This window comes from Oryctolagus cuniculus, chromosome 8, assembly GCF_051225735.1.
Source record: "Oryctolagus cuniculus isolate XC-2025 breed Fujian yellow rabbit chromosome 8, ASM5122573v1, whole genome shotgun sequence".
NCBI lineage: Eukaryota > Metazoa > Chordata > Mammalia > Lagomorpha > Leporidae > Oryctolagus > Oryctolagus cuniculus.
Window position 1 is genome coordinate 125,801,226 of NC_142874.1, and position 19,570 is coordinate 125,820,795.

General features: G+C 37.5%; 1 protein-coding gene across 4 annotated transcripts; it reads left to right on the forward strand.

Annotated features, from left to right (window-relative positions):
* Positions 1 to 542: 542 nt before the first annotated feature.
* LOC100340772 (UDP-glucuronosyltransferase 2B16) lies at positions 543 to 18,578 on the forward strand. 4 transcript variants are annotated; one of them, XM_089302684.1, is made up of 7 exons: positions 543 to 855; positions 1,048 to 1,317; positions 2,570 to 2,718; positions 8,582 to 8,713; positions 11,102 to 11,189; positions 12,348 to 12,567; positions 14,831 to 18,578. In XM_089302684.1, the coding sequence occupies exons 1-7, from the start codon at positions 591 to 593 to the stop codon at positions 15,108 to 15,110; spliced, it is 1,404 nt and encodes a 467-aa protein (XP_089158810.1). In that variant the 5' UTR covers positions 543 to 590; the 3' UTR covers positions 15,111 to 18,578. The 4 variants fall into 4 exon arrangements, 3 of the variants coding, with proteins under 3 accessions (XP_089158810.1, XP_002717184.1, XP_089158812.1); XM_002717138.5 differs by having other exon boundaries at positions 543 to 1,317; XR_016212138.1 differs by lacking the exon at positions 14,831 to 18,578 and having other exon boundaries at positions 543 to 1,317; positions 8,506 to 8,713; positions 12,348 to 12,486.
* Positions 18,579 to 19,570: the final 992 nt, after the last annotated feature.

Here is a 19,570-nt window from a genome sequence, read left to right on the forward strand (position 1 = left end):
ATTTCAAATTGATGCTTGCCTATAAGTTAATTTTATTTAAAGAAATTATTTTATGAAGAACGTCCTTAAATCATATTATCCAAGAAATAAGGATCAGATTCATGATCATTTTATGTCTTCTTTACTGAAAGGGAGATTGCAGATGCAAGTCACTTCACTTGAAATTGCTATTTCGAGTGAACATATTTTTACATACGTATGTTGCTGGTCTATTTTAATGCCTTAATAGTATCAATTCACAATGCAATTTATAAAGAAATATTAGGAAATATCACATGGAGATGAAAAATTGCTCTTATAAAATCTCTTACATAGTGCAGTTTTCTTACACACCCAGGGTTTTGCCTTAGGGCAGGATGAATCACTTAACCATAAAAGAGACCATAAAGCAATCACTTGGACACAACAATATCTAATTTTGCTTTTCTGCCTATCATCCTGGTTATCAAGCTCTGGTTGTTCATATCATGTATTTATTTTAACCAATGCAAGTTATACTTTAACTATGTGTTAAGTTTCTTCTTGGATAAAACCATAAGGAGCAAAGGAAAGCAAGAGCAAGTGGCGAGGAAGCATTGCATTTCCCCAGGATGTCCAGGACATGTGTCTCACTTCTGCTGCTGCTGCTACAGCTGAGTTGCTGCTTCAGCTCTGGGAGTTGTGGGAAGGTGCTGGTGTGGCCTATGGAGTACAGCCACTGGATGAATATGAAGACAATCCTGGATGCACTTGTCCAGCGAGGTCATGCAGTCACTGTTCTGAGATCTTCTGCTTCTATTTTAATTGACAGCAAGAATGAATCAGGAATTCACTTTGAAACTTTTCACACATCTTACACTAAAGATGAAATCGAAGGTATTCTCTTAAATGGGATTAATATACTTACATACGATGTGTCAAGAGATGCATATTGGGAATATTTCCCACTAATGCAAAAATTATTCTATGAATATTCCGATGTTTATAAAAGTATCTGCAAAGACTTGGTTTTGAACAAGAAAATCATGGCAAAGCTTCAAGAATCAAGGTTTGATGTTGTTCTTGCAGACCCATTTGTTCCCTGTGGTGAGCTGCTGGCTGAGCTACTGAACAGACCACTTGTGTACAGTCTCCGCTTCACTCCTGGCTACACCTATGAAAAGTATAGTGGGGGACTTCTATTTCCTCCTTCCTATGTGCCTGTTATTATGTCAGATTTAAGTGGACAAATGACATTCATGGAGAGGGTAAAAAACATGCTATTTATTCTTTATTTTGACTTTTGGTTCCAAATGTTGAATGCGGAGAGGTGGGATCAGTTTTGCAGTGAAGTTCTAGGTAAGTCATGTTTTTAGTTGCTGATGAGAGCTTAAGTTTTCTGTAACTTTGTGGGTGATCTTTCATGAATGGAAACTCTAAGGAATTTCCTTTTTAGGTGAAGAAAGGAAAAGCCAATTGAAAAATTTTTAGAAGTTCACAAATGTTACATAAGGGTTCCATTATAGGTTTAGATAGGCGTTATAGATTCATTGCTTGCATGGAACATTACAGGAGCATGCACAGCTATCAAGGAAGCACTGCGGTTTTTTTTTACCCTGCCATGTCCATTTTCTCAGTTTTTTCAGTTGTAAAAATCCATGGACACATTTTATTGAAGAATGAAGACAGGCAGATTTTGTTATTACACACGTTTCTATAATAACTATCAATGTGACTTTGAGGAAATTATTTTTTTCTGTGTAGGTCTTTTGCTTCTTTTAAACTTACAATTCAGTTTCTATATTACCTAAAATGGCCATTCACTTTTGGTGACAGATTTTTCAAGACAGAAAACATGTAAATCAAGGTTTGTGATGTTGCCATGTTGCTTCCTTAAGTCCTTAAAATGCATCTGTGTAAAGCCAAAGATTTTGTGGAAATTAGACATATATGTAATTAATCTGTTTTTAACTAGTTTTTCCATGTTTATAAAAGACATTCAAAAAAGTAGTGAACAAAGTCTGTTTTCCATAATGTAAAAACATCTCTGTGATATTTGGTAATATTTCTGTATAAATTTCATTGTAAATTGATACTATTAAAGCATAAAAGTAAAGCAAAAACAGAACTAGGTAAAAATATGTTCACTCCAAATAGCACCAACACAACAACAAAAACCCATTTCTTAGTTCACTTAGAGATCAAGGAATCAGCTTGGCAGACTCTGGAAACAGGACTGAGTACCTGTTCTGGGCAAAACCCTATTCATGATTACTGTAGAGTATCTTGACTCAACAACTAAAATAGTTGTTCTCAATTGAATCTGCTACTCTCCTAACATTAAAAAGTAAACAATATGTGTTTAACTCTATAAGAGGCCTAATTTCATGACAAGATTTGTGGCTATGCAGTTGACATTAGAGACCTTTTTGCATGTATCAAATATGTGAATAGAGCATAGCATATACATTATATATACTTAAATAATTGCTTTATCTTTGTACAGACGCATTATACATCATTGACTGCATCACTCCATTTAGTTACATGATATACTTCATGTAACAATTCTCTCCTTAACATGCCTTTTCCTGATTTTCTCTGCATTCAGGAAGACCTGTTACATTCTCTGAGCTAATGGGGAAAGCTGAAATATGGCTCATTCGAAGCTATTGGGATTTAGAGTTTCCTCGCCCACTCCTGCCAAATGTTTACTTTGTTGGTGGGCTCCACTGCAAACCTGCCCAACCTCTGCCCAAGGTAAATATGCTCCTGTGGCTTTCTTTTTTTACTTAGATTTTACAGTGCACATTACTCTTCAGTTTTCATTTATAGCATCTGATTGACAGGAAAAGATATTGGAAGTAGGATTAAACTCTCTGCCAGACTCACAGGGAAGGACTGGACAAATAACTTGGAATAGCTGAATTAGAATGTGAGGCACATTTCCATGAATTGTTGAAATCCTCTCATACATTTCAATTACATCACATGTATACACATGTCCTTATGATTATGGAATAATAGAATCTCCAGGAGACTTTTACAGGAGAGTCATTTCTATTAAGACATTTCTTATCAACACAAAGAACATTTGATATTAATTCAGGGAATATGTAAAAAGTGTTTAACATACAAGACAGGCAAGTGCTGGACATATATAGAAAAATTGCAGACCATTTGTGCTCTTCCCAACATTTTACATTATCTTTAAAAATACACAATAAAAATGGTGGCAATGTCTTGATAAAGGAGAAACCACACTGTGAAAAATTGTCCAGGAGAGGTCATAGAAACTGTCCCACAGTCACTGATAATAAACTGTATTGGAATGTGTACATGGACAGGCTAAAGATGAGGGGAGAATAAGATAGAAAGAAAATCAGGTAAAGTAGCAAAAACAAAAATGGGTTAGAAGAAGAAGTTGAATAACGAGATTGACTTGACAAATGAGGTAATGTGGTACCACATAATACGAAGGAGTGTAAACTGCATCATAATGTTTTTGTTAGGGAACCAGAGAAAAATTTGACCTACAGATAGCATCAGATTCCCTTTCATCAAAATATTAATTAATTAACATTCAAGATGCTGATGTCAAGATGTAGTGATGGGATTTGACTGAAGAAGTACGTTACTACTGTGGAAGGGATGGGATTTAAGGAGATGATTGTAATGCTCAGGTAGGCTACAGGGTGGAGAACTAGACCACACTGTTCATAAATATGATTATTAGTTATTTATAATAATCACATTGTCCCATGTTTGATGTTTGGAAAAACTGTTAGTACATCTCTAATACATCTCTAATACCCTAAGGAAATCTAATATGTCTGTCAAAAAGCAAACTGTAACATCCTGTAAATTACTGGCATGATTTCTGATAGCTAAAAGTGGAAACAGAAATATTTTTCCATCCACTAATGAGTAAATAAAGAAAATCTGTGCATGTACTCAGTGGAATATTACACAGCTATGAAAAATGATAAAAACATGTGGTATTCCACTACATGGATGGAACTGGAGGTCACTATGCAAAATGAAATAGACAAGGCACAGAGAGACAAGTTCTGCAAGACAGAACCCATTTGCATGATCTAAAAGTTCATCTGCAAGATGCTTGTAGGAGACTGGAAGTTTTCAGAGGATAGAGAGACCAAGGGGTGGGAAACATGGGGAAATGTTGATAAACAGGAACCAAATTATTGGTATATATGTGAGGAAAATGCTGTGGTTCTATTCTATAGTAGGTGAATAGAGATAACTGTAAGGCCCTGCATATATTTTTTTCTTAAAAAAAAGGCAGAAGAATGTGTTTTTCAAATTTACAACTTAAAAAATTGATAAATGTTTGATGAAATAGGTATGTTTTTCCTGACTGTAACATAATATAATATACTTATCTAACTGTTACTTATGTCAATAATTCAGAATGAATGTTGATTAGTCATTATTTCTGCTTTTGCTGTTAGTACAATGAATTACCAAATCATACCAGACACATTGTACATAATGTACTTCAGCAGGCAATATTTAAACTGAGTGAAATTGCAGCATCCAGAAAAGTCACAGAAAAGAGAGATAAGCTAGACTATTTTGCATGTAAATGTATACTTTTGACCATTAGATGAACAAGAGGTAGACTTAAGTTTGACTGTAGGCGTTGAGACTCTTCTCCAGGATTCTAGCTCCATGGGAAAACCAGCCCTCAGAAATAAAAAGATGTGGCCTCAAAAATGTTTGCAGCCAAATCCAAAGCTTGCTTACTTTCACCACTGCCTTACATCACTTCTCAATGAGCACCGGAAGCTATCATGTATTATTAAAGGAACGGATTGCTTTTTCTGAGGTGTTTTCTTCTGTCTGCCAAGACAAGAGGCTATCTCTGTAAAACTCTGTGGGGCAGCCTGGGTCTTGGCTTCACAGCTTCCAGACAGAATGAGAGCTGGGGAAACATCCACTGTATTTCGAATGACCTCATACTTGTATCTGCAAATCACTTTTGGTTTCTATTTGATACAAACTTATGTCAACATATAGGATGGCATTCTTCACAATACCAGATTTCAGGGCATACTACAAGGCAGTTGTAATCAAAACAGCAAGAAACAGATGGATAGACCAATGGAACAGAACAGAAACACCAGAAATCAATCCAAACATCTACAGCCAATTTATATTTGATCAGGGATCCAAAACCAATACCTGGAGTAAGGACAGTCTATTCAATAAATGGTGCTGGGAAAATTGTATTTCCATATGCAGAAGCATGAACCAAGAACCCTACCTTACAGCTTACACAAAAATCTACTCAACATGAATTAAAGATTTAAATCTACGACCCGACACCATCAAATTTTTAGAGAACATTGGAGAAACCCTGCAAGATATAGGTACAGGCAGAGACTTCTTGGAAAAGACCCGGGAGGCACAGGCAGTCAAAGCCAAAATTAACATTTGGGATTGCATCAAATTGAGAAATTTCTGTACTGCAAAAGAAACAGGAAAGTGAAGAGGCAACCAAAAAACAGAATGGGAGAAAATATTTGCAAACTATGCAACAGATAAAGGATAAAAAACAGACTCTACAAAGACAACAAGAAACTCCACCACATCAAAACAAACAACCCACTTAAGAGATGGGCCAAGGACCTCAATAGACATTTTTCAAAAGAGGAAATCCAAATGGCCAACAGGCACATGAAAAAATGTTCAAGGTCACTAGCAATCAGGGAAATGCAAATCAAAAGCACAATGAGGTTTCACCTCACCCCGGTTAGAATGGCTCACATACAGAAATCTACCAACAACAGATGCTGGCGAGGATGTGGGGAAAAAGGGACACTAACCCACTGTTGGTGGGAATGCAAACTGGTCAAGCCACTATGGAAGTCAGTCTGGAGATTCCTCAGAAATCTGAATATAAGCCTACCATTCAACCCAGCCATCCCACTCCTTGGAATTTACCCAAAGGAAATGAAATTGGCAAACACAAAAGCTGTCTGCGCCTTAATGTTTATTGCAGCTCAATTCACAAAAGCTAAGACATGGAACCAACCCAAATGCCCATCAACAGTAGACTGGAAAAGAAATTATGGGACATGTACTCTATGGAACACTATACAGCAGTCAAAAACAATGAAATCTGGTCATTTGCAACAAAATGGAGGAACTTGGAAAACATCATGCTGAGTGAAATAAGCCAGTCCCAAAGGGACAAATATCATATGTTCTCCCAGATTGGTGACAACTAACCGAGCATCAAAAAAGGAAACCTGGTGAAGTGAAATGGACACTATGAGAAACAATGTCTTGATAAGCCCTTATCATCACTATTGATGTACAGTTTAATACTATATTCATTTCAGTATTTTTGTTTGTTCTACTTAATACCATTGGTTGAGCTATATAATTAACACACAATTATTCTTAGGTGTTTAAAGTTAACTGAAATGTGATCCCTGTTAAATATAAGAGTGGGAATAAGAGAGGGAGGGGATGTACAATTTGGGACATACTCAAGCTGACTTGCCCCAAGTGGTAGAGTTAGAAACAAAGCAGGGGATTCCAATTCAATCCCATCAAGGTGGCATGAACCAATGCCACCTCACTAGTTCAAGTGATCAATTTCAGGTCACAATAGACCAAAATGATAGGTCTAAGAGTCAAAGGATCACCTAAACAAAACTAGTGTCTGCTAATACTGAGTGATAGAATCAAAAAGGGAGAGAACGATCCATCATGGGAAGCGGGATATACCGCAGACTCATAGAATGGCAGATGTCCTAAATAGCATTCTTGCCTCAGAATTAGCCCTTAAGGCATTCGGATCTGGCTGAATAGCCCATGAGAGTATTTAAGGCATGGGAAGCCAAGACACTTTGGCAAAAAAACAACAACAACAACAAAAACCTAAATGAAAGATCTCCGCGAGTGAGTACCCAGTGGAAAAAATTTCCATCAAAGAAGGAGGTACCTTTCTCTGAAGGGAGGAGAGAACTTCAACTTTGACTATGGCCTTGCTGAAATAAGATCAAAGTCAGTGAGCTCAGGGGGCTTCCATGGCCTTGGCAACTCATGACTAGAGCCTGGGGAGATTACTGATGCCTTAAACAAGAGTGTCAATTTGTTATGTCAACAACAGGAGTCACTGTGCACTTACTCCCCATGTAGGATCTCCATCCTTAATGTGTAGTTCAATGTGCATTAATGATATGACTACTGCTCAAACAGTATTTGGCACTTTGTGTTCTGTGTGGGGACAAACTGATGAAATCTTTACTTAATATGTACTAAATTGATCTTCTGTATATAAAGATAATCGAAAATGAATCTGGATGTGAATGGAATGGGAGAGGGAGCAGGAGATTAGAGGGTTGCGGGTGGGAGGGAAGTTATGGGGGGATAAAGCTATTGTAATCCATAAACTGTACTTTGTAAATTTATATCTACTAAATAAAAGTTAAATTAATTTAAAAAGAAGCATTAGAATTTAATCTATGTTACTCATACCACATTATAAAGACATGTGTAGAAAGTAAGTATCCTTTACGGCTCTATTATGCCCACTCCTAAGAGATACTATCAGTCTTCCTATTATAGCATCACAAAATTGATAGTAAGTGGTTAAAATACAATACCAAGTTGGAATGCAAAATGTTTTATCTGTGTATGGTACAAGCCACAGTCAAATGCTGAGACATTATTAGTGGAGTTGATAACATGTATCTCTTCCCTTAATGATTTCCTGATTTGCAAAAAAGGAAAGGGACAGAGGTCTGAGGAGGAGGAATGTGGAGCAAAACACAAAAAGCAAGACAATTAATTCTGTCATGATAGCTAGTGATAAAACCTGCTGTTATTCCAGTGCACCCACAAGAATACAACTCAAAGCTTTGAAGCTTCTCTTCTTTTTCCTTAACATAATTTGCATATTCCAAGCAACTTGCTTTTCCTTTGGCTATCAAATTCCCATAATAATAATTGCCCTATTAAAAAGAGAGATAGAAATTTATATAACTCAAAGGAGGTAGTTAAAATGTTAATAAATTTTTGGATTTCTAAGACAGTAGCATGAAAGTGTACTGAGAGAAGTAACTAGGATGTGGAAAGTCAATGATTATGCAATGATTTGTAAAAATGATTGACATTAACATAAATTTCATAGTAAGGAATGATTATGTAATTTTATTTGTAAATTCATATCAATACAATTGTTTTAACAAAGTCCCTTAAGAATATATTAACTATAATAGGGAAATTAGCTGGACACAGGAATTTAAGTGAAATCAGATTTTATGCTGTGAACAGAGAAAAGAGTGTAAACTATATTATCATTCCTTACATTCGTTTCTTATAATGTACATGGAACCCGAGGTTTCAGTTTCACAACATAAAGAAATCTAGGACAAGGAAAGCAGAAGAATGTGACTGTAGACAACATGAACATCTGAATAATTAGAAATGGGTAAGATGGAACATTTGTCAACTACTTCATCACAATGACCACTACAGTGATTTCTGATAAGTTCCACTTTCTCTCCTTAGTTGATTGCACCAATCCTTTTTCTGGTGTTTGCTGTGCTGCTGCCCTTTTGTGATGGAACAACTCCTTTCTTCCCAGGAGATGGAAGCCTTTGTGCAGAGCTCTGGGGAAGAGGGAGTGGTGGTGTTTTCCCTGGGGTCCATGGTCAGCAACATGACAGAGGAAAGGACCAATGTGATCGCAACAGCCCTTGCCCAGCTGCCACAAAAGGTAAGAAAAGTGTCCTAACAGGGCACAACTACTGGATGTGCTTTTTTTTTAAATTATTTATTTATTTGAAAGTCAGAATTATACAGAGAGACAGGAGGTAAAGAGAGAGCAATTGGCCGCAAAGGCCAGAGCTGCGCAGATCCGAAGTCAGGAGCTTCCTCCGGGTCTCCCACGCGGGTGCAGGGGCCCAAGGATTTGGACCATTGGAAATGGAGCAGCGGGGACTAGAACTGGCGCCCATATGGGATGCCAGTGCTTCAGGCCAGAGCGTTAACCCGCTGCACCACAGCGCAGGCCCCGAATGTTATTCTTAATCACTGCAATGGGACCGGTAAGAGAAGCTTCCTGCATGATAGCTAAACTGTTACAAATTTTGGGATATTTGTCAGATATCAGAATACAAATAACTCTCTGTGAGATGTGCAACAGTAGCTCAGAGAATTATTTAAGAAAATTATTCTTGGATTAAGTATTTGAACAGAAAAAGCATATTTAAGAGGTGCAGTGTGAGCCAGCACCACAGCTCACTAGGCTAATCCTCCGCCTTGAAGCTCCGGCACACTGGGTTCTAGTCCCGGTCGGGGCGCCGGATTCTGTCCCGGTTGCCCCTCTTCTAGGCCAGCTCTCTGCTGTGGCCAGGAGTGCAGTGGAGGATGGCCCAAGTGCTTGGGCCCTGCACCCCATGGGAGACCATGAGAAGCACCTGGCTCCTGCCATTGGATCATCCTGGTGCGCCGGCCGCAGAGCACTGGACGCGGCGGCCATTGGAGGGTGAACCAATGGCAAAGGAAGACCTTTCTCTCTGTCTCTCTCTCTCACTGTCCACTCTGCCTGTCAAAAAAATAAATAAATAAAAATAAAAAAATAAAAAGAGGTACAGTGTGAAGCTTTGTTATCATCATGACATTACCATCAAACTGCAGTATCATTTGGTTCTTTATTCTGCACGTTTGCTGATGCCCTCTTCTGCACTAAAGATGTAACCAGAAAGTAAATGAAGTGCAATTTATAACTGAGCTGATACACTAGCAATACAAATGCTTTGGACAATGACTGATGTGCAACTTGCAGGTTGGAGTTCCCATGTAATCCCTGATTCTTTACTTCCCCTAGTTTTGCACTAGGTCCTCATGGTGATGTTCCAGAATCTACCTAGATATGGAAAAACCAGGACTTGGGAGCCACAAACTAAGGATTCAGTACAGTCTAGTATATGTAGAAAAAGGGAAGAAAACAACCTGCCCTTTAGCCAGAGCCCTGGTTGTGCCTGAACCAGGAAGATGTAAGGGAGAAAGTGCAGATAGATCTTTCCTGCAGGTGGACCCAGTGCATCACAATGTGTGGCCCCACAGGACAGTGCTCCTAACCCATTAGGTTCACACCTCCTCCAGACTGAGCAAGGAGAAGGGAACATCAGGACAAGTGAAGCAGGAGCAGGCCTGGAATGGGGAGATGCTCAGAGGCACTCCGTTAGAAATTTGAGGACATACTAATTTTCTAATGTATGTAAGACCACTTTGATCTTTCAGTAGTTATGTACTGCTTTTAGTGTTGTAGGTAATGTAGGGTTCTTGTAATCCACTATATAATTTTTTCTGAGAACTGAAATTACGTTTAGCATTCTCAAAGCACACTGAAAATCAATGCTTGTGGATTGTACTACACTTTTTGAGGCTGCTTGGAAACACCAAAGTCAGCACTTTGTTTTGGTACTGGACATGGAAAAGATCTCACAAGAGCAGCAATTAGTGAACTAACATAAATAAAAATAATCAAAGTTTACTTAAACCACTGAAACATTTTTCAAGAAATAGTGCTGAGGAAGTTGTAATGTAAAATGAGCAAAAGGTAGTCCTAAGCATAATCAATTTATTTATCAGAAACAACCCACTGGATGGATTTACTTTTTGTGATTTAATACATGTCATATTAAATGAAATTTCTAATGAACACTGGAGTAGTGTACACTTTTATTTTATAATTGAAAAAGTTGATATTATACTTGGAAGATGAATCCAACATGGTAATTCAGGTAAATCAAGTTGTGCAATACCGGGAATAAATTCCAATTATTGCAGTTGGATTATGACATTATAACAGTTTCTTAAACACTGGTTTTTGTCTCTCATTATCTCACATGAATAAAGCAGTGCATGTGAAACATCATGATTCTATTCTGTGTCAGTGTGAATGTACAAATACATAGGAAATGTTTGTGCTGTACTTATCTTTATCTTTTAGTAGTTCTCTCTACTTACTCTCTTCGGTCTCCCTTACTTAGCTTTCACATGGTAGGCATTTAACTCGGTTATCTCTAAGCCTCCTTAGAAGTAAGTAGTTCTTCTTTGAAATTCAACGCATGAAAAAGGCATTTTCTTTACCTAATAGGTTATTTGGAAATTTGATGGCAAGAAACCTGACACCTTAGGAGCTAATACCAGGCTCTATCAGTGGATCCCTCAGAATGACCTTCTTGGTAAGACATGGAGGACAAATGCTGTAAACATGAGTAACAAGTTGGAAGACAGTGGCTCAACAGAAAGCTGATGACCATTTATTATGGAAACACCCAGAAGTCAACCAAATGTCTTCATGCTTATTTTCTAGTCCTAGGAGAATACAATGAACCAAATCAGTTGACATTCAATAAGCATATGTTTTTTACATCCCTAGAATTTCTTGGTAATTCTTGCTGGGAGAGAATTTGTTACAGAGGTTAAAAAGTCATTTGGGACATTTGCATCCTTATTGCTGCTGCTAGGTCCAAGTTCAATCTCTACTTCTGGTTCCAACTTTCTTTCCCTGTGCCCCATGGCAGGTAGCAGGAGATGAGATAAATCCTAGGCTCACAGTAATCCACACTGATACCCGGGATTAAGTCTCTGCTTGGCTTTGCCTTGCCCAGCCTCTGTACTTGTAGGTAGTTGAGGAGTGAATCAGTAGAGGGATGATCTCTAGCTCTCTTTTTGTCTCTCATACACTCACTCATTCTTGCCCTATGTTTTTCAGATATATCAACTTTTTAAAAATAATAATTATTTTTGGCTTTGTCTCTCTCACCTTTCAGTCAATACATTGTTGTTCCCATAATACAGTAGTTTGCAATGCCACTGATCAATATTATTCATGTTGTTATGAATTACTCCACATTTTCTGTGCGAATATTTCAGCAAATATCTCAGGAAATGAAAATGCATTTGAAGATTAAGTGTGGGCTCTCCTAAGATTCTAGCAATTCAGTTATGGGATTACCTGCTGTGTTCTAAATCTTGTATATCAATCTAGTGAATGGACCACTGTTTTAAGAGAAAATCTTCTAGCATTCATTTGAAGGGGTGTTTTGTTGGCATAAGACATCTTTTTCAATAAGAATATATCTTTTATTAATGCTTGCTATTTTCCTTCACTGGGTTAAGTTTCAAATCACAGCACCTTCCCATGTGGCCTTTGCTGACTTCTCCAATAGATTGAGGAACCTCTTCCTCTTGATTTCTAAGTAATTTATGCACTATCTCATCTTTATTCAGAACCTGTGGTCTAGACATCACGAGCCCTTTTAGTGCCCCAAATTCTGTTTCTTTTTTATTTCTCAAACTTATCATTAATAACTTTACTGAAAAACTCTCAATTCTAGGTCATCCAAAAACCAAAGCTTTTGTAACTCATGGTGGAGCCAATGGCATCTATGAGGCCATCCACCATGGCATCCCTATGGTGGGGCTCCCTTTGTTTGGGGAGCAACATGATAACCTTGCCCACATGAAGGCCAAGGGAGCAGCTATTAGATTGGACTGGAAGACAATGTCAAGTGCAGATTTGATCGATGCTGTGAAGACAGTCATTAATGATCCAACGTGAGTATTGCTTTTTGAAAATGCCTGATTTTAAGTTTTTACTTGAGGACTAAATGATTCTGAAAATAATCACCATTTTGACTATAGCTCTGGTTAATATTGGAAAGCAATCATCATGTCTGATTTGTTAAATTACAAAATAAAGATGTCATTTATCTGAAAAAGTAACATCAGAATAATCTGGTCCAATAGTCAAAATATTTGTAATAAGATATGCTTCTCCTATTATTTCATTTTATAGTTAGTGTTGATTAAGTATTAGCACTATATTGTGAAATCAATAATGTTTGGAATGTGTTTGCCTCCTTTGATTACACAATGATGTAAACGTAAATGGGAAGTTTTCCTAGGGAATGTTTCCTTGATAGTATCACAATGACCCTTAGCTTTTTGTTTTTTTGTTGGTTCACCCGCCAATGGCCGCTGCGGCCTAGTGCTGTGGCCCGCGAACTGTGCTGATCCAAAGCCAGGAGCCAGGTGCTTCTCCTGGTTTCCCCTTGTGGGTGCAGGTCCCAAGGACCTGGGCCATCCTCTACTGTACTCCCAAGCCACAGCAGAGAGCTGGACAGGAAGAGGAGCGACCGGGACAGAAATCGGCGCCCTGAACAGGACTAGAACCTGGGGTGCCAGAGCCGCAAAAGAGGATTGGCCTATTGAGGCACAGCGCTGGCTGGACCCTTAGCTTTTAAAAGTAGCTGGACTTCACTTTTCACAGCTGTTATTCAACCTAAAGAGCTAATCATCAGCATAATTGTCTTTTTTCCAAAACAAATTTTTCTGTCACTTACATATTCTCTTGCATTCTTAATAGATTTACTGCTACAGGCTGAAGTAAAATTTTAAATTAACTAAAAAATTGACCATGTATGATGTGTGGCACACATTGTACTAGTTTTCAGCATATATTATGTGACCCATTCACCATAAGTTTTCCCAATAAATTTCCACAGCTCTACATATACTCCCTGTGAAAGGAGTTTTCCATCTGTTTTTTTCTTTTCTTTTTTTTTAACTTTTATTTAATGAATATAAATTTCCAAAGTACACTTATGGATTACAATGGCTTCCCCCCCATAACATCCCTCCCACCCACAACCCTCCCCTTTCCCACTCCCTCTCCCCTTCCATTCAGATCAAGATTCATTTTCGATTCTCTTTATGTACAGAAGATCAGTTTAGCATACATTAAGTAAAGATTTCAACAGTTTGCTCCCACACAGAAACATAAAGTGAAAAATACTGTTTGAGTACTAGTCAACAACAGGAGTCACTGTGCACATACTCCATTTGTTTTTAAAAATAACATGAGTGGAAGTTGTCTTCATTGCAATTGCTGATGTACCAAGACACTGTAATTTGTTATTTGGACATAGAGGGCCACACTCCCCACATACATCCTTTTGCCTTGTCCGTTAGTTCGTGACAATTTAATGACAGGAACAACTCCCTACTTACTCCAGTACTCTCCAGAAACTGAATCACAACGTTAAGAAGAAGAAAAATTGTAGCAATCAAAAACATTTACTGCTGGTTTAGTATCTGATACGAATAAGTCAAATATTCCAAATTTTAACATGTTTTAATTCAAAGAATCAGTTAAGGAAGATGCATTTAACAACGAAAAGCTTGAGAAATTAAAGCTGAGAAAAAGGGAACATAAGAGTCAGTGTAAGGCTCCAAAGGAAGGCAATTCAATTTCGTACATTCGCAACTTAAATGTTAATGCAGTAATTTTGGATTACTCTGAGACAAATTCCTGGTTGATAACAGCTCCTTATTAATTTTTCCCAGATATACCTGAGCTTAGTAATGGACTTGCCTGCTATCTCTAAATTTTCATACTAATCACATTCTAGTAAAACAAATCTGAAAACCATTGTTTACAGAATCTTTCAAGACTTCCCTATCAAATGAATTTTATTGTGGCTGTTATTGTCATTTTTTGTTTTCTTTGCCTTTAAGAGTTAAGTGATTCCAATTCCTAGGTTTGAAAGTTAGAAATATTGTTCTCTGCCAACCTCTCAACACATTTTGTAACACTGAACATCCAACAGTTTCCAATCAGGAAACTCAGATCTCTGTAATGTTTACTGAAGGAAAGATTTTTGTCTCCTGCTCTTTTTTGCAACATTCGTTTTACTGTCTGTATAAAAATTTCACATACCCATTTTATGGTGCATTCTGTAGGTTTATATTTAGATATAGATGTATATATACTTACATAGCTTATATTCTACAAGTTTATAAATTGATTTTTCTTCAGCTATAAAGAGAATGTCATGAAGTTATCAAGAATTCACCACGATCAGCCCATGAAGCCCCTGGACCGAGCAGTCTTCTGGATTGAGTTTGTCATGCGCCACAAAGGAGCCAAACACCTTCGGGTTGCAGCCCACGACCTCACCTGGTACCAGTACCACTCCTTGGACGTGATTGGGTTCCTGCTGGCTTGTGTGACAATCACTACTTACATTGTCATAAAATTTTGCTTGCTTGTTTATCAAAAGCTTTTTATGACAGGAAAGAGGAAAAAGCAAGATTAGAGCTCTTTCAGACTGAGGACTAGTTAGTAGCCCAATATGTGACATCATGCTATTAACTCAACCATTAAGGATGCACATGAGTCAAGTATTCCTACACAGGTTATGGGATTTGTGCCTTCCAGATTGATCAAATTGTTGCTTCTTGACTAAGCATTAAGGAAATGTACCATTCTATTCTTCAGTATTTATGGATAGTTCAATTTTAATGCGGAATTAATAACTTAGTTTAATAACTTTGAAGAAATGAGACTCATTGGGATATCAGACTATTGCTTTCAGAAGAGCCATCAATATTTTATGTCCGTTTTCAGAATCATCATCTACTGAACACAATTGCATCAAGTAGACTATAGTGTACTTGCTGAAGGAAATATAGCCAGATCATTGTTATAGTTGTTAAGACAGATTTTATCCTGACTTCTTTAAATTGGAAGAGTGACAACATGATAAAGTGTACTCAACTCCAACTAGGAGAAGAATGGTTTGTTTTCAAAAGTTTGATTAGAGAAAATAAGGTAGTACAAAATTATTAAAAAAAAAAAAAAAAGGTGAACCAAAAGGGAATACTCAAATGTATGTGAATAGAAAAATACAGAATGAAGTGGAAAATTACTAGAAGTGATTTGTTAAGGAGAGCTAGACAATGTAGTTTGCAGTTTAGCAGGATTGAATTTTCTTATGCAGAGAGTAAGCATGGTTTGGCGCCATGGCTAATTCGGCGAATCCTCTGCCTGCTGCGCCAACACCCCAGGTTCTAGTCCTGGTTTGGGTGCCAGGTTCTGTCCCGGTTGCTCCTCTTCCAGTCCAGCTCTCTGTTGTGGCCTTGGAGGGCAGTGGAGATGGCCCAAGTGTTTAGGTCCCTGCATCCGCATGGGAGACTGGGAGGATGTACCCAGCTCCTGGCTTCTGGTCAGTGCAGCTCTGGCCTTGGCAGCCATTACCGGAGTGTACCAACAGAAGGAAGACCTTTATCTCTGTCTCTCTCACTGTCTATAACTCTCTGTCTCTCTCTCTCTCTCTGGCTCTCTTTCTCTCTCTCACTGTCTAACTCTGCCTGTCAAAACATAAGAAAAAATAAAAATAAATAAAACTATCTAACTAACTAAATAGAGTATGCATGTACTGTGTATTTACCTTTAAGGATCTATCTCATGACCCAGTTCAGGTGGATGACAGGCTAAACTTGGTGAAGTCCCTAGCACGTGTTTTGGATATTTTTGATCTATATGATGTTTACTGTGTAGTTTCCAATGAAATACAATACATGTATTCATGTAATCTTTTTCTTTTGTTTCAAAATCTTTGGATTGCCCAAAATTGTGACTCACTAAATTTCTGCAATTTTGTAAAATAATTGATTGGGAAGAAGAAAGACATTTTCCACATGAGGTTTTGCATATTCTTGAGTAAAAATTTTCCCTTTATTTAAAGGTCCTCTGTACCTTAGATAGTAAGGCATGGAATAAATGTAGATTCTGATTACCTTTAGTTTACAATGGCAACACAATCCCAGCATGTTTGGTCCAGTGATTTTGGAATTTACTGCTAAAGCTTTTGTAACTCCTAAAATAAGGAAGGTCTCCAGTTTCTTTTTTTAAAAAATTTTATTTTCATTTTTGAAAACACATTTTCAGAGAGTGTGGGATAGATTGCTTCATTTCCCAGAAGGCTAAAACAGGTAGGACTAGGCCAGACTGGGGCAAAGAGCCAGGAGAGTCTTTTGGATCTTCTGTGTGGTTCAGGGGCCCAAGGACTTGAGTGATCTTTCACTTATTTCCCTGGTGCCTTACCAGGAAGAAGAATCACAGTGGATCAGCCAGGACTGAAACTGGCACCAATTTTGGATGCCAGCATTCTAGGTGGAGGCTTAACCTTGAAAACCACAATACTGCCTTCAGAGCTTCCATTTCTTAGCCTTGCCTTTTCAAGTAAAATGTTTTAAAGGATTTTATTTATTTACTTGAGAGGCGGAGTACAGACAGAGAGGGGCAGAGAGAGAGAAAGAGGTCTTTGATCAGTGGGTTCACTTCTCAAATTGCTGCAATGACTGGGGTTTGGGCTGATCCAAAGCAATGAACCAGGAGCTTCTTCCAGGTCTCTCAAGTGGGTGTAGGTGCCTAAGTACTTGGGTCAGTTTCCATTGCTTGCCTATGCCATCATACAGAAGTGGATTGGAAGTGGAGCTGCCGAACTTGAACCAATGTGTACATAGGATGCCGATAGACAAATGGAAGCTTTACCTACTATGCCAAGCAACAGCCTCTCATGAAAAACTTTTTTTTAAGTGCTTTGATATCTGGGATGCCAAGGATATGGAAACCAGAAATTTACATTTTTTTATATTTGTCACTCCTAATGTGTAGGAAAGGAAATAGTAGCTGGAATAAAAAGTCATATATGTGTAGCAATTTTTAAAGCCCAGTCTGTAGAGAGCAGTTTAAATGACAAAAATATCTACAAATCTTGTCTTCCATATTTGTAAGTATAGCTTTTGGACAATAGCTGCAGATTGCAAACCAAACATAGAAAACAAAATACCAGTTAAGGCCATGGTTTGCCTCACAAGAGATATATTTAAAGATCTACCATTTTTAAATATTAAAAAAATACTTTTACAGAACTTTTCTACACAAGATTATTCTCAGCAGTGATTTCCAATGAAATTAATTATAACACTGTCAAGAAAATAAATAGGCAAGGAATATTTTAATTAAACTTTGAATATTTAAAAGCAAAATGTTAGGGCAGATTTTCTGGTGCAATGGTCAGCCACCACTTGAGAGTTCCAGTTCAAGACCCAGCTGACGTGTTCCTAATGAAGCTTCCTGCGTGCATGCATCTGGAGAGGCAACAAATGACAGCTCAAGTGCTTGGGTCCTTGCCACTCATTGTGAAACTCAGATGGAGTTCTGGGCTTCTGGTTATAGCCTGGCTGAGCCCTGGATATTGTGGACACATGTGGATGGAAGATTTCAGCACATATCTCTATTTCCTTAAAGTTAATGAAAATAAATAAGCATTCAGAAATACAAGTGTGCATTAAAAAAGTAAAATACAAGAGATGGAGAAGTTATCCATCAGTGCTGCTTACTTACTTTACTAGTTTTTGAAAGGAAGGAAATACAATGCTATATATACCCATTAATCTGAGACGATATTACATTACTCTGAGACATGTTCTGCGTGTGCTAGTAAAACAAAATACCTACTTCTCTTTTCTTCATGTAACTGAAAATGCATTAATGACTTTGCCAAAACTGATCTTGTTCACAATTGTTATAGTAAGATATATAAATCTATGCTTACTCATGAATGATGAAAGCATTGTTGCATCTGTTTTAATTGTTAGAATCCTTTTCACATACCTAAAAATTCATACACATATTTAGGAAAATATGTACATTTGAAATAACCCTTGACAGAGAATCATAAAAAGTCATTACAAAATAAATTCCAATATGGCAATAATCTTTGTGCATTCATTTCTTCATGATTGATTCTTGCAGCTTTCATATATAGATACGGGTCCTCTAAGTTACCATGTACAATAAAAATTTATATGCCATACTTCATCTTTAATACCACCTGATACATGTGATTATGAAATATGCTGCTAAAAGGGATAAATTTAATAAGCACCACATTGGAGATAAGATACAAAAGTCAGGTAATAGTGAATGTCATTCTGAAAATCCTAAGTGAAGGTTAGACCATCTGTTTCAGAGACTAAGGAATAAGTATGAGTATTGTCAATTAATTGCCATGTAGAATGCCATGTTTCTTAATGGAAAAGTAATATCAATATTACTCATGTACATATGTAAATCTATAATACAAAGAAATTTGATTCTTATATTCTTTATATTCTTTATGCTCTTAAGTATATTCTCTAACATAAACGTTCTTAAAACTCAGCACACACTATAAATTTAGAAAGTGGAGTCATGGAAAGTTGTCACTTCCTGCCTATACCATCTTTCAGTGTCATTCCACTTTCCTCTGCTGCCAAACACTTTCATTCATTCAGTGGACAAAGGAGAAACGTTTATTGGGTATTATTCAATATCGCAAAGTTATTGAGAGAGAGAGAGAGACATATGGAGATACATCTTCTGTCATTTGATTTAGTCCTAAATTATCTGTAAAGCTCACTGCTTGTCCATGCCAAAGCCATGTATCCAGAATTCAGTAAAGGCTCCCATTTGGGAGGCAGAGACAAAGTTCTATAGTTCTTACCTGCTACTTCCCAGGATGAACATTAGCAAGAAGCTGGATAAGAACACATGTCTGCCTTAATTTTTAAAGCAGGTCACTTCACATTTTAGAATGACAGAATCTTAGTCCTTGTGTTAAGGTTTGTGTCTCATTTGGATTCCTACCCAAAGACATGTTTTAAAACTGTTTCTTACAAGGATCTATTCAAGGAGTTCCCTCATCTACTAATAACTGGTGGATCCTGT